Source organism: Lissotriton helveticus, chromosome 5_1 (assembly GCF_964261635.1).
Source record: "Lissotriton helveticus chromosome 5_1, aLisHel1.1, whole genome shotgun sequence".
NCBI lineage: Eukaryota > Metazoa > Chordata > Amphibia > Caudata > Salamandridae > Lissotriton > Lissotriton helveticus.
In genome coordinates, this window is record NC_136065.1 from 1,090,863,396 (window position 1) to 1,090,879,730 (window position 16,335).

The window sequence follows — 16,335 nt, forward strand, 5'->3', positions numbered from 1 at the left end:
ATGCAGCGAAAGCTTTTGACTCTCTCCAATGGTCTTATATGTTTACGGTCTTGCTTCGGATGGGGTTTCCTCCTTTCTTTTTAAAATGGATCAGGGTGCTGTACAATGAGCCAGTTGCCAGGGTGCGCGTGAATGGCTGGGTGTCCTCACAGATCTCAATCAAGGGCTGCACGCGACAGAGATGCCCACTGTCACCTATGCTGTTTTCGCTTGCCCTTGAACCTCTTGCCTGTAAGCTTCGGCAGCTGCATGCTGAGGCTGCGTTGCAATTTAGACAGAGACCGCTGATAGTATCATTAAACGCGGATGACATGTTGCTTTATGTACGTGACCCTGGGCAGCACCTTGCTGGGCTGCTTAGGGAGTACATTAAGTTTGAATGCTTTTCAGGGCTGGGGATTAACTGGTCTAAGTCGGTGGTTTTCCCCCTTACAGCGCACACGACGGAGATTGCACTGGAATTCCCGCTGACTTGGTCGTCTGACCCTGTGAAATATCTAGGGGTTTGGATCCATAGGGATCCGGAAGTTGCGATTTCGGAGAACTATGGGCGGGCGATCACGTGTATCACTGAAAGAGCTGAGAGAGAGGCCCATTTAACCCTTTCGCTAGCGGATAGAATTGCAGTTGTAAAAATGACCTTTCTCCCCAAACTATTATATTTTTTTATCAATATTCCGATCAAATTGAACGTGGCTCTTTTTAAAACTCTCCAGTCTGCAATACCGACATTCGTATGGGCCAGAAGAGGTCAAGGTGTAGTTGGGATCTTCTGGTGCAGCCGTTTGAGCGGGGGGATTTTGAAGCTCCGGCCTTTCGACTGTATTATCTCTGCGCTCAAGCTCAGTTAGCTCATTATTGGCACTTCCCGCAGCGTTTCCAGCCCCATGTGGCTATAGAGGCGGATGCGGTGCTCCCGATGGCGGTGCAGGCAGCTATTATATCTGGTGGCACAGGTGGTCCTCGGTCTGAGATCAACCCTGTACTTTTTACTGCTTGGGGCTGGCGACAGCTGACAGAAAGAGCTCAGCTAACGTATCTATATGCCCCATTGCTGCCCCTGGCCTCCCATCCGGATATATCTGCTGAGCGTGAACCGCAAGCCCTAGGAGAATTGCCCTAGGTAGGAATCACACGGGTTGTGGATCTGTATGAGAAGGGCTGCTTTAAATCCCTGCAGGAGGCACAAAAAGATGTGAACAGGGGTTTTATGTTTGGGTTTATATACGTGCGAGTGCGCCAGGCCATCAGGACTGCGTACCCAGACTACCCGGCTGAGCCTACTACCCTAAGGGCTTTGCAGGTGATGCTGGCGAGTGCAGAACGTCAGGGACTAATCACAAAACTCTATAATGCATCGCTGCACGAACGAGAAAAGCAAGAGCACCCCTCTTTTCTGAAATGGCAGGTAGTGCTGGGAGAAGCCCTCACACCTCTGATGTGTGGAGTGCGTGCTGTGCTCTTACTGGCCGGCTGACAGCTATTGCAACTTGAGAATAATATACTTTAAGTTTCTGCACCAACTGTATTATACCCCGATGCAGCTTTTTAAATATGGGCTACGAGAGAATGCTAATTGTGTGCGGTGTGGGATGGCAGATGCGGATTTCATGCACATGGCATGGCGATGTGGGCGAGTATCTGCATTCTGGGAGGAAGTGACAAAGATGCTGACGGAGGTCACCCAGGAACCAGTACCATGCACCCCTGAACTCTGCTTGCTAGGATATGTAAAATTTTTCAAACCAGTCAATAGTCGTATAGTTGCACTGTCTACCCTGTTTACGAAGAGAGTTGTGGTGCAGTGTTGGGGGGCGAAAGTGTCTCCGACCAAAAAAAAGTGGCTTCATGATCTGCTATATTGTAAAACTCAGTTTCAAACTTATGAGGAGGAACTTCCTGAAACTTCACGTCCAAAGGACTTCTGGGCCCCACTAACGGCATATTTGCTTACTTGTCCAGACTCAGACTGATTCTCTAGGTATGGATCTGTGCTGACTCCCTGTCCGGGCTTGCAGTCTGCACTCAGTAATGCTTCATGGTGGGTGTATATTTACGGTCATTTGCTATGTTGGTGGATTAAGTATGATTTTGCTGCATGCCTACTTCCGGATCTTTGAGGTATCTGATGTTTGTTATCATTGTATGGTGTCCTTATGCCAAATGTATGTTTCCCATCGAGTTGATATTATATCTGTCTCAGTCTTGGGCGGGTGGGTGGGAGCGGGGGAGGGGGGTTTACTCTTGTATGGTCTCTACTGCAATATCTGACATGCCTATTTGTGTTTCCATTTTTGCTGAAAATCATTAAACATTAAAAAAAAAATTATACTTTTCAAGACAAGCTGATAAAACATTGAAATAAAGTTGCGAGAAACGTTCTGCATTTGTGTTAAAAGGTGCAGAAAAAGAGGAAGCAATGTCAACACACAACAATGAATCTCCGTGTCGTCATATCCAGTAGTGGGACAGAGTCATTAAGGAGTCCAATGGCTCCACCTTCAAACGCTTTGCAAATATTGCAGATAGTTTTCTGGATCCAGCCTGGCACCTGAGATTTGAAAGGTGAAAAATCAGCTATTTGTAGAATACACTATAATTGGATGTTAGAAACAAATGGGTAGTATTTTCATTTGAAATGGCACTTTCCACAAGAGGGAAGGCTATGCACACTGCAGATCACTAGCCATGTAAGAGATATGGTGCACAGTTGCCGGATCTTGGTTCAGCAGATAGAGGAGAAAAGTAAAAAGGATGCTACTGTGTGCAGGAACGCAGCAACTACTTTACAGTGGAGAGGAGTCCTGAAATCCAAAAGGAGCTTTAATACATATGTGGGCACAAGGCACTAAGACTCCCAAAAAGTCAAGTCATCAAATCAATATCTGAAAAGAAGTCAGATTTGCTGCGGAGAGGCGTTCACAGGTACTGAATCAATGGGTTTTGCTACAGCATTGTGAACTCCACAGACTGGCTTTTTCCAAAAGGAATTCAAAGGAAATGAGCAAGCAGTTTTTGTCATTTTTACACTATGGGCTGTTTGCATTTCATTATTCCCGGAACAGGATAAGTTCTTAAATTTCCACATAAGCACCGATGTTGACTTTTGATTCCAGCTCTAACCAAAGACAAAACCTGCTTATACCAACTGAATCGGCTACACACAGTGAAGCTGCTTCTGGACTTTAGAAAGGTTGCAATTTCCATGGTACTAATGCTCTGCTGGCCAGTGTTCAAGAGACCTACCTACAAAATACTGAAAAGAGTTCTACATGTAACGACCGGCGATCTTTTCATCAAAGGTCTTCAGATATGTATGACAGAATCATACTTACAAAAAGAGAAACTATACTGGGGCTCGCTGTCTGCCTGCTTAATTTTCAAACTTTGTTCATTGTGTGAGATGCAGTCAACTCAAACATCTGCCATATCTGGCATCAAGACCATGCAAGGACGTGCAGTAGTATTGCTGGTCTGATAAGGAGAAAATACACCAAGATGTTGAGGTCAAGTGGAGATGTCAAGCTTACCCAACGTCATGCTCCAGAACCACTAAACGCTTCTACAGTACCAGCAAGAGTTGAAGACTCATCTTTTTAAACAACACCTCTTGACAGTCTTACCACTTCCTTTTTGGGCTTATCTAATAGAATAATCCTCCCATCTACATTGTCTCCTGTAGCCGTCCAATATCCCCATTCCCATTTCTTCAAAGTTACCCTCAACCTCCCATCAAATTTCCACACCTTCCCCTGCTCAAAATTGTAATCCTGGCTATCCCTTCTTTTGAGCTCACAGATGACAAGTGTAAGCAAGTACATATGGAATACCTTTCCTCAACTGGATTAGACTAGAGGTTTTTTATTTGACTGATGGTAAGATTTAACAGTTCTTAAAACACTTTAATGCTGAAAGTGTTAAGATGTGGAACATCCAGTTCTGTATTATGTGAAGAATTAGATTGTTAATGGATATAAAATGTCAACCATCAAGGTATTTCATCACATTGTGCTTTGCTGAGAAGGATGGTCACCTCAAATACTGCTTTCTATTGATGAATGAAGCATCTATGTCTGACAAAGTAAAACATGTTCAGGTGCTCTCAGAAACCATGTCTAGCTTCAACCGCTTGTAGGCAAATTGTCAAGTGGAATTTAATCTACGGAAATCTGCAAATATCCGTGAAATCTTGTAAATATTCCAGTTGCTAGGTACCACAACATCTAAATGTGATCCTAGAGAAGGAAGCATTTAGAAAAAACGTCTGTAGCGGACTGTGGGGTAAAGACTGCAGCATAAATGGGCAATATTTATGTTAGAAAATGAATCATTAGTTATGTGGCCTGCACAAGTAATGGGTCTACATGTGTCCTCCACTGGGATCCAAATACCCCACTGTAGCACTTGCCTCTCACAGAGTAGCAAAGCAGAGCAGTCCAAGGCCTACTCAAGATCAGTGGTGTGGGATAGTAACCAGTATTCACAGATATACAACAATAACACTCAATAAATGAATGTCCAGTCTGTGCTTTTCTTTTTAAGAAAAAAGTACATGTGCCTCACTCATACACACACACTACTCAATACTATATATCAATTTATAAATATACACAAGCAGATGGAAATACTTCTTGATGCTATTGCGTAATCATTCGTTCCACTCCCCATAGGGGTGGCGGGAAGGGGGTGCCTAGTATCACAACTCACTTGTCTAAACATTATCTTGTCCCAAAAGGCAAAGATTGTACATAACGTGGAGTAACAGCACTTAACAATGGCATTATTTTGTGTGGTTGTCAACCTCATCATTTCAACAATCATTTCATCATAGAAATAAAAGCAATAATTACATATAACCATGACTGAAAGCGCTTAATACTGGCAATAAAGCATATTTAATTTGCTCACAAACGGCTGCCAATCTCATTATTTAATTAAAGCTTTAGCAAGAGGAAATATCAGTGCATGACTGGGAGATCTGGGTACTCATGACACAATCGAACCATAGCCCTTAACGGGCATCACGTTTATAAACACAGGTTCTGTGCAATTATAGACCTGCGATATGCACTCTTTTTTTTTTAAAGACTTTATTCAGCACCAAATAGAATGCACAGTAGGTTACAACAAACCAGAACAATATATGTGTATCAGCGGACGATGCCATACATATCAAATGAAGAAGGGTAATGCAGGAGCGGGAAAGTTCAGGTCTGTTCGATCAGTAATACAGAGTGCCATTTTCCAATATAGGAGAATTATAAAGACAAAAAAATGAACAAAGTGCAATAAAAACAATAACTACATAATATAGCAAAGGAAAGGAAATCAACAAGCATGCGAGAATCAAGAAGGCAAGTCGGGCAGCACAGTTATAGGTAAATAGTGAGAATGCCGTGGTGGCCTGGGTCACAGCCCACGCATCCCGCTACAGGTCCGCTATCGCAGGTCTCTCCCCATTAAGGAGCGAAACTCCACAGATGACAAGCATCATATATTGGAACACATCAGTTCTCATGCCCACACCCCACCCTCCCATCCAAGGCAAACCACAGTGCCGAGCCAAAAGTGGTGAGTGTGACATCTGATGGCATCGGGCGAGCGGAGGGGCCGCTCACAGCCTAACCCACCCCCTCCGGGACAATGGAATGAAGGGATTGGGACTGCGCCTGCTGGGTCAATTTTTCGACATAGCTTCGGTATGGCCCCCATATGTCCGTCGGACGGGAAGCTGAGGGGAGCAAGGCCGAAAACTCCACGCTGTTAACATTGCAGTGGGCCACACTCCTTAGCCATGCGGCAACCGTGCGATATGCACTCTTAGCATGAATAAGCACTTTAGATATAGCCTCTAAAGAACATCAATGTTAAAATTATAAAAATGTGTGCACACAGCTAAGTGTCACTTACACTTGCTGCGTCGCAGCAGCCTTATCTTAAAAAGAGAACACTGGCGGTAAACACGCGCAGTCCATTTTACCATGAGCTTACTGTGGGTGAGTCACAGGTTATGAGGCTCCCCCACAGTAAAAGGCCAAAAACCAGGTGATCAAAAGCAACAACTCGGAGCAGATAGATGGCAGAACCATCTTCTCACATTTCTACATTTAACCATGCTTTGGTAATTGATAAACATCTTTCAAATCTAATAAACATAAGATGTTGTCTACAACATTAAGGACACAATAATTTGTTGAAAGGCAGAGCTTGCTAAGCGACAAAGTGATTGTGGGTATCTCATAACTCAACTGAGGGCTGAGCTTTCTGACAAAGTCCAGAGTCAACAGGCAAGATAACCCCTGAGGTAGAGTAGGCTCAGGAAGTGCAAACAGCAAAACATCTGTTAAACGCATATGACACACAAATCATAAGTCATGAAGCAAAGCAATGATTTAAAACTTAGTGGGCATTTATCAGAAATCCATTCTTACTGCTAATCAGAGTTGACTTGCTGTGTCACACTACTAATTTGATGTGTACAGGAAAAGGACAATCTCATTTACTTTCACCAAACACATTGTGGCTTTAAAAAATATATGTTTAACTACCACATCTAGTAAAGAGGATTATTGTATTACAGCAGGGAACACTTACCTAGTATATCTGTCGCAATTAGTAAAGAAATCTACTAAACACGCGAGTAAGTAGGTCTCTAAAATAAAAAGGAGAGAATCGTAAAACAGAATATGCTTGCAGGCAAAAAAAGCAATGTGATCCATAATATCAAAGCTACAGGTTCCACAAAAGGAGATCATTTAAATTATGAACATATCAATGATTTTTCACAGTACTCAAATATCACATTAGTTTAAATGAAACATGAACTCATTAAATAATTAGTTTTACAATATATGAAACATGTATTGATTAGAATCACTGCAGACATACCTGGCAGATTGAAGAGTGTGTTAAGAATATAAAATCGATCTGTATCATCTCTTTGGATAAATTTATTTGGATACTGCTCCCTGATTTCAGGTCTAAAAGAGAACAACAAATATTTTGGATCCTGTAATGCTGTCGACCTACAGACACTAAAGAATTGAAATTTTATCACTGTTTTGTTTTCCAATTCATCAGGAATAGTTTTAATAACTTGTTCTCTCCATGAAAGCAAAGGGCTAGATATCTACCACAACTCCATGTACATTCCAGCATTATACTGCACATTACAGACAGATTATTAAAGAAAACCCCCTGCCCTGCAATGCATTAAGTTCCACACTATTTCACAGAGTTCACTATAGCAAAGTTCTAGCTTATACATTGAGAAGAAGAAAAATCATACTGAAGCAAGCAGAATGTATCTCATGTGGATGAATGGTAACTGGTAGTTATAGGGAAACTTTACTAGTGACATAACAAGGTTTTCCCTTGTTTACGGTCCAACTATGGAACTACATCCTGAACAGAATGCTGACTCTCAGATAGATGATGAGGATCCAAGTTAGAGCAAGAATAAGATTTAAAAAAGTTCCCAACCATGTTGCTAGGCCTTGACATAAAGAAGAAAATTATATTCACCAAAGTATGCACAGAAGGCCAAGCACCATCCTTTTAGAGCAAAATGTCAACCGTGTAGGAGTGAGAGTCCTTCGCTGTGTTTCTACAACTGTCTTGTTACCCTCATTTTAGCATTATTGCCTCAACTAGCACATTTCAGATGGGCCAACATTTGCTTAGTATAAAACTCATTTTAATACTCACAAATCAGACAAATGTGCAAAAACATTTCAATACATCAAACAATCCATCAGAAAGAGAAACTGAAACACTCATCCATATACACTCTACAATCAGAGTTCTGGCAAAACAAATTATTCTTTTCAGTAGTTGATTCACATTATTAAAATTCAAAAATACTCTGGTTTCCAACCAATAAATAACATGTTAAAACATGTAAACTCAGGGTTTAGTGGATCCACCAAAATGTTAAAGGGAAAAAGTAAGTTTCCTTTTCTGATGAATTTGGCAGATGTATTGAAATGTATCTGGACATTTGCATGATTGTTTAGAATGGAACAGAAAGTTGAAAGGAAAAGGTTTTTGCTATTAGATAAAAAGCAAATGATATTTTTGATTTACTTCGAAGTATAAATAAAGGGTGGGCACTTTGTCTTATACATATTTTGTTACTACTGCTTATATCCATTTTTGCCATTATGATTGAGAGTCCCCCAAACTTTGAAGATGTTTAATAGCTTGACTGGTCATTCGTACTCACACAATGGGCTGAGTGGGTAATTAGTATTTTTTCCAGTTGGTCAAGGACCATGCCACAATTAAGTGAGTAGTGAATAATATCAGTCATTGCTGGGTTAGTTTTGGAAGCTGGATCTTAATGCCACTGGCTTGGCGATCATAAGTGTGGGCTGAAGAAGTTATATGTCCCAAAAAATGTAATTGGTTTTACGGATGTTGGCCAGAAAGTTGAAAGCATGGGTGTATTGCCACATTCTTTTCTCATTTTGCAATTTTTTTATTGATCCCACTAGGGCCCAATCACCACACAATCAAGGGTAACTACTGTGAAGAGATTATCACATGTTTTGCTTGTATTGGTACTTGATGCCTTTGAAAATCTTGAATACTTTAGTATATGTTTTCTCCTTTATGTCCATAACTGGCACAAATTCAATTTCAAGCCAATATGGCCTTAAGCTAAAGAGCCTCCTTTTGTGATGGTTCTATGGGTCCTAGGAAAATAAAACCGCCACAGTGTGTCCAATATACATCTCTTTTCAAATACAATCTTACAGATCAGTGGTTGAGTGAGAGGTTTCCAACTACCCAGGTATGCCCATGCACATTCAATTAGTTTGTCACAGTTAACTTTCTATGTTGATTTAAGAGTTGAAACCGGTAATTCATTGTATATAGATCGACTGTGTCAATATTCCTTCACCATGTCATCATTCTTGATATATCAAAATTTACTTACTTATGAATCCACCACATCTGCAATCATTTCGACTTTGTCTTGACAACATTAACCATCAAGAGCAATTGTCTGTATATAGGCAGGCTTAGTTATGAGACTCATTGACTAAGGTTGGCGAGGTGATAACTCCACATTGTGGACAGCTACTGACAGTCTTTGGTTCCTGAACCATTAACAGTATATTGCCACCTGAATCAATATTGTCCTATTCACAGGACTTCAGACTTATCTTACAGCTGTAACCATTAACCTCACATATTCTCATGTCTTTGTTCTTTACCCTTACTTTGCAACATCTACACAATATTTCCCTCTGGAGAGGTGCCCTTTAGGCATACAGTCACCCCTTTAAAGCGGCCTGACATCATCTTAGGACAACTTATTTAGCAACATGTCCCAATCTGTTACTCTCTCCCCGACTCTGTTTCTACGCTAAGGGCCTGTAAGGAACCTATCCTCAACTTCTGCCCATTTTTTCAATTCCCTTCATCAGAGGTTAGCCACCGTTGAATTATTGCTCTTCCAGGATATTGAAATGTTCCTTTAAGCAAGCACCAAGGTTAAGACTGCCAACTTCATTGCTACCTTAAGTTTCTTAATGTGCGGCTACATTCTCAGTAAACAACCTTTTGGGTGATCCAGCAAAGTCCCATTATATCGTTAGTCTGATGTAAGATGTCTGCCCAATGAGGAAGCAGGTTTGGACACACCCAAAACAGGTCAATGAAGACTGCATTATTCACAGCACACAGAGGGCATCTACCCATCACCAGCATAAATATTGTGTACTGTTTGCAAGGTGTTGGGTATGAGCGATGCAGAATGTGGTAAGCATTAGTTGAACTTGTGCATTCCTGGATACAGCTTTAGGCTTAAAGGTATACAGTCTGAGATATAAAGGATGTTTAAATCAGCCCTTTGCAATTACCAGCTGTCAGAAAACTTTGCAAAACGACATGATTATGTAGATTCTCAAACTGTTACCCCCACATTTCCTCCATCAAAGTTTTTTAGTGCATTATATTCCAGAGATAGTCGAGTACTCAATTGGATTTTCTCCAGCAATTCCACTATCACTTTTCCTATTCTCCAATCTATCATAATTGATTTCACATGATTTGGGCTTCTAACTATCTAAAGGACATCATCTCCCAGCTCAATTCTAGTGTTGTAATCCTTCCACCAGTGGCCGTGATGTGGTGTTCAAGGGGTTATCACAATATTTAGAGGAATTAACTCTCAGGATTGACTGACTCAACAAGTGGCACTTTTGGACTGAGAAAAGGACAAACCTTGCATCAGCAGGAAATGTGTTGCTTTGGCGCTGCGGTTGGCCAAAATGCTCATAGCAAAAAATTCGGACAGGGGACAAACCCCAAATAAAAAACAATTGCTGGCCAAATTGACTTACTGTAACTATCAATAAGAAATCTATGCAGAACTATTGCTGGTAACCTGTTGCCCATAAAATACACGGGCGCCTTTTCAAGGAATCCTCCTTACAGCAGAAGACAAAGATAATCATTAACATAGTCCTTGATAGATTATTTGTACTGGGATGTATAATTTAAAGGGGTGCTCTAGATGCAAATGGTGACTATTATCTGTGCTGTGTTTGAAATACGTCGAATTATATGGTGTAATTTTATCTTGGTGGTCTGTATGTTTACTAATCAAAACTGGCATGAAACTTCTTTTTTTTTTTTTTAAATAAACCTCTCTGGTACAACATTTTACCAATGTATATAATGGCCAATAGAACCGATCGGGAAGTGTGCCGCAAGTACCCCAAAATATAAATATCATCCGCGTGAAGTGAAATTACACGTGTCACCGAATTCACTCTTATGCCCCACCTGTAGGCAGTGCCTCTGAACGTCTCTGGCATCGCCCCCATAGCTTTGAGTAAATAATGGGGGGAGGGGGGGGGGGGGAACAGGACAACCCAGACCTGTCCCCCCTCTAGATTTGCCAAAGGTCATGAAGCACAGTGTCAGTTTGCAATCTTTCAATCTTAATATCCCTTCTCCAAACCCTATGCCCTCCAATACAGCATACATGTAATCCCATCGTAAGCAGTCAAATGCCTTCTCCATGTCTTCTGCAATTAGGTTATCTCTAGCGTATTTAATGTATGACATGGGCAGATGTCAATAGCCGTGCACCTGGTTGGAACAAACCCTGTTTGATCTTGGTGCACAACGGAAATCAACAGTGGGGCTTTGCTGTTATCAATTACTTTACCTAGAACCTTGTAATCGAGATTCAACATGGATAGGGGCCCATTGGATTTGAGTTCTAACAAGCTATGTCGAGTCTTTGGCAGCAACACTATCTCTGCCTCACTCATAATTGCTGGTAATTTACTTTACCCAAGGTGTCCACATACACTTTCAGCAACCTGTGTACAGAGAGGCATATCTATACTAATATAATAAAGAGAGAGCCCAAACCTTTGAGGCGGGTAATCTCAGGAACCACAGCACCAATCACAACACCCAATACAGCGTTGGAAAGGGCAGTTGCAGCAGAAGGACATAGGCTATGGAGACACCCACCATATGCATTTAAAAGGTAAAAGAACCGTGCCAGCAAAGTAGTCCCTTATGGGCGTGTCTGCGTTGTGCTGTGGGCGTGTGCTGGGGGCGTGACAAACGCTGGGGGGGTGTGGTACGTTCCGCCCTTCATGCCATGTCTCATATCGTGCGCTGTGGACGTGTGCGGGGGCGTGGGCGTGTGCGGGGGATTAAGGGGAAAAAAGCCAGCATTGTGCCCAATATTTCATTGTTTTTTCTTCCCAGGTTCTGTAGATTCCAGCTCTGGGTGTTCAACCTGCTCCCTTTAAATACCCCTGCACCCCATAATCATAACCCGCCCTTACTCCTTAAAATACCCCTACACCCTTAAACACTAACCCATCTTAACCCTATAAATATACCCTGTACCCCAAAACCCAAACCTATCCCTAAACCCTAAAAATACCCCTGTACCCCAAAACCCAAACCTACCCCTGAACCCTAAAATACCCCTGTACCCCAAATCCCAAACCTAGCCCTGAACCCTTAAAATACCCCTGTACCCCAAAACCCAAACCTACCCCTGAACCCTAAAAATACCCCTGTACCCCAAAACCTAGCCCTGAACCATAAAATAACCCTGTACCCCAAAATCCAAACCTACCCCTGAACCCTAAAAATACCCCTGTACCCCAAAACCTAGCCCTGAACCATAAAATAACCCTGTACCCCAAAATCCAAACCTAGCCCTGAACCCTAAAAATGCCCCTGTACCCCAAAACCCAAACCTACCCCTGAACACTTAAAATACCCCTATACCCCAAAACCCAAACCTACCCCTGAAGCCTAAAAATACCCCTATTCCCCAAAACCCAAACCTAGCCCTGAACCCTAAAAAATACCCCTGTACCCCAAAACCCATACCTATCCCTATACCCTAAAACTACCCCTGTACCCCATAACCCAAAACTATATCTGAACCCTTAAAATACCCAAACACCCCAAAACATATACCTCAGTACCCCAAAACATATACCCCTATACCCATACTTACCTTATCCAAACATTTTTTTAAAAACATGATTTTACCATTCATGCATTTACAACGAATTTCGTTGTAAATGTATGTGTGGAAAAAGCATATAAAATGTAATGCCATGCGTTATAATGGCATTGCGGAGTCATGGTACTTTCGTAATGAAAGTATGCGGAGTGATGGTATGCGGAAAGAAAGTTGCAGAATAATGGGTGTTTACCCTCCCCCGGTGAGTACATTGGTGGCACGGCGGCCCGCATCTCCAGCAACATACTCATATTTTTTTCACCACCGATTTGAAAAATGCACAGGTCTCTCTCATTGATGGCCAGCACCGACATACACGTTTAGACAAACCTCACGCCACAAGTTCTAGAATTGCGAACTTTAGAGCTGGGGAGCTACGTTTGAGTCTTGGCATCAGCTCAACATCCTGTGATTCCAGGCAAATCGCTTTGTCTCCCTGTGCCTACCACAAATGAATGTGTTCTTCTGTAATGTAAATTGTGCTCATGCCATGTTGTCGAGTTCGCGCTATATAATATTGCAAGGAAAAATAAAGTAGGTAAACTCGAGTTCACACACTACTGAACGCGCACTCTTAAGTGCATCAGCAGTGCACTGTGAATCGGAGAGTTTCACAGGCCTGTCACAGATAAGAAATGCTATCAAAACGAAATCCTACAAAACAATAAACTACTGGCCGACAGCAATTCATATCCGACAACGTCGGGACGGGCTGCTAGTTTACCATAAAATGCAGCATTCTACCCGTCACTATCTGGGGTTTTGTTAGTCACCATCCTAGGGATTTCTGCCAACTGTAAGGGTGCATACAAATCCATCACCTGTTGTTCATTTAATTTAGTAACCCCGGCTCCGTGTATGTAACCCCAACTCCAACCCCCACCCCCGGCACTAAATTGATAGTAAGGTGATGCTGCTTCATTTATCTGGTCTTGTGTAGACTATACCTGATCAGTAGACTTCATTACTGCTGTGATGGGAAAGCTGTCTGCTGTCAGACATGTGTTACGAAGTAACCAAGCCTAGAGGTGCTCAGATTTTTCTCCTTCAACATACTATCTTGCTAGATATTCTCCGTCATCCAGAGAGGACAGTCTTGTTACTGCTTCTTTATGTGCACTCTGCATGACCAGTAATTCTTCAAGAGTCTGTTTCACCAAAATCACTTCTTATTCTGCTTCTTTAGGCTCATATTCCAGACTCAACACTTTATCACTTAAGGTCTTTCATTTGTTGAGATACACACCGCAAGCAAAAACACTTTGAAAGCAACCCACCCCTGGCATGGATCTCTTATGGTGTCCTCATTATGCTCAAAATATTTTATTTTGTGTGTGCCTAAAGTTTCAGCGTATACTCTGTCCAGTATGGCAATGCCCTGCATCTTCCATGTGGGAATTTCGAGTTTACAATGACCCCTGTCGAGCAAATTTGCCTGCAGTCAGGGATCTGAGAAAGTACAAGCCGGATAATCACTACTTCACGTTCCGGCTTGTAATTGTGATCTGTGAAACATAAAACCATTTCTGGAGTACAATGTATGCATGCGGGAATATTCAGAATATTCTCTATGTCAAGGGTGTAAGCTATGCCAGGTATCTATCAGGTGCCAGGCTTGTATCCGATGCCGCAGTGCTGCGGAAGATCACACGGAAGGTGATCCCTGCAGGGGCAGTGAGAGATATCCATTTCACAATGCAGAATGCAGAATCCAGATGATGGGATAGCCTGCTTATGACTACATCAGTATGTGCGATCGACCTAGACTCCCTTGTCCAAGCTCCAATCCTCTTCACCCTCTGTGACAGATCAATTCAATGTAGCAGGACACCACCGGTCTTGGTGCACTAAAGCTCTCACTTGCACGGCTGATGACACCCTGGAGGTGTGCTTGCTTTTTTGTTCACCCACCTTCACTGCCAAAGCAGGAAATTTAGCTTCCAGTTGACCATCTCTTGTTACTGTGCTTTCCATTTTCCAGCATGATCAGATGTTTTTCATTCAACACAGCAAGCTCTTCTCTCAACCTCCTAAGCTCATCCCCTTCTCTCCCACCTTAACATCTGTAAAAGTCACTCAACGTGACCTGCAGCTCCGTATTGCAGTTTACTCCCTCTCAGCTATAATACTTTCCAATGCCACCTTCACTTAGAACAGATTTATTTTCCCTTCTACCTCAGGCCACGAAATCAATTATAAGTACATTAGCCATTGGCCACCAAGCATCATGAATTGGCCACCTACTGAGGTGGCTGCAACATGCCCCTTCATACCATCTCTCTCGCTCCGCCTGACTATGTCTCTTGTTCCCAAAGACTAGCATTCCTGAAACCTATTCTGCTACGGTTCTGATAATGATCTTGTGCTGGGCTAGTACTAACTGCAACGGAGTACTTTTTGATGATATAATGTGAGTAAGTGGCACCCTCAATTACAACAAAAACAGCAAGCAGTTTTAACATCGCTTTTTAACTAACAAGCATAAACATTTTGTAATAAAAGGTGCATTTAAACATCTGTCTGTGCAGAGGTACAGCAAACATTAAAGTAAAAGAAAAGGCAGTTTCTTTCTTACATTCCTTTGTCTGTTGACCTGTCTTCAATCGCCTGACTTCATTTGTTGTCCAGGAAACTCACACCAAGTTGAGTCCCTGGTGCAGTTAATGGACTGGATAGTTGGGCAGGTGACAAGACACTTAGGGTGCTTGCTAGTGTTGCATCTCATATAGATGTGTATGAAGAAACCATACTTAGGAATAAAGCTGGCAAATGTCCCTTCAAGAAGCTTCTCATTCGAGACTTTTTTGGTTTCTCGCTGTACTTTTCTACTAATCGCATGCGCATTAAAAGTGCTTTTGCTCTTTGCGCATGGTCTACCTCCTTACGCCTTCTTCTCTGGGAGGAGTGGGGCTGGTATCCGCCCTTCTCAAGATAACAGAAATGCTGCACAAGACCCATTTTGACCTAATGCTGTCTGAGAACTTCAGCATCAATCTCACATGCAGCCATTATCAATGTAACTGCAAAATATGTTCTCTTCTCTCCTCCTGCAGCAATGGAACTCCTTATCTCAAGTTCACCTAAAAGTTCATAGTATCAAGCTCTGCTGCTCCTTTCTCACTCGTGGGCCTGACAGCAACTGCTTGAATACAGTTAAGCATTAATGATCTAAATCTTCCATATTCCATCAACATGAGTTCCCACAAAACTCACTATCCTAGAACTACTCTCTTGCACTATCCCTACTTATAGGTTCTATACAAACAAAAGGACACCACAGTGGGAAATGTAGGCTTTCTTTGTTTTGTTCAAAAAAAAAACAGGCCATGGAGATTGGACCACTGATTAAGAAAGAAACAACAGTATCAGCAATAGGGAACCTTTCATAAAGTAGAGTGCCTAAGGGGGCCTGACTTTAATGTCACCATTGGTGTCCTCCAGCTCCAGTAAGCTGCAGAAGATCCAAACTTTAACAAAATGAAATTGGGAGCACGTGAAATGTCTGAATCAAGTGCTTACTTCTGAAATGCATCTACTGGTTGAATCAGCAGTGAGTCAGTAAAATACCGGTGATCTGATTATTAAGAATATTTTCTTGCAGCATAAGATGTCATCTGATTTCATTTAGACTGTAAACATAGGGTACAGCACTTCAGGAGAGGCTTTATAAGTAAGTGGCAGACATCACCAATTCTAGAGAGGTGATGTATCAATTCCTTTTTTGTCTTTACTGTGCGACTCATTAATAGCCAATAGCCTCGTTGAGCTCTGTACAGAGAAGCAAGTCCTGGATAGATGAAGTCACACTGAAACAG

The 16,335-nt window shown here is 42.1% G+C and overlaps 1 protein-coding gene across 10 annotated transcripts in view; it reads right to left on the minus strand.

Moving 5' to 3' along the window:
• NT5C2 (5'-nucleotidase, cytosolic II) overlaps nucleotides 1-16,335 on the minus strand; it is a 509,579-nt gene that overhangs the window by 134,749 nt on the left and 358,495 nt on the right. For all 10 annotated transcript variants that reach the window (XM_078643682.1, XM_078643688.1, XM_078643683.1 and 7 more), the window contains 2 exons: nucleotides 6,889-6,980; nucleotides 6,595-6,652 (listed from right to left, as the gene is read on the minus strand). In XM_078643682.1, coding sequence (XP_078499808.1) covers nucleotides 6,595-6,652; nucleotides 6,889-6,980 — 150 coding nt within the window. The remainder of the gene's footprint in view (nucleotides 1-6,594; nucleotides 6,653-6,888; nucleotides 6,981-16,335) is intronic.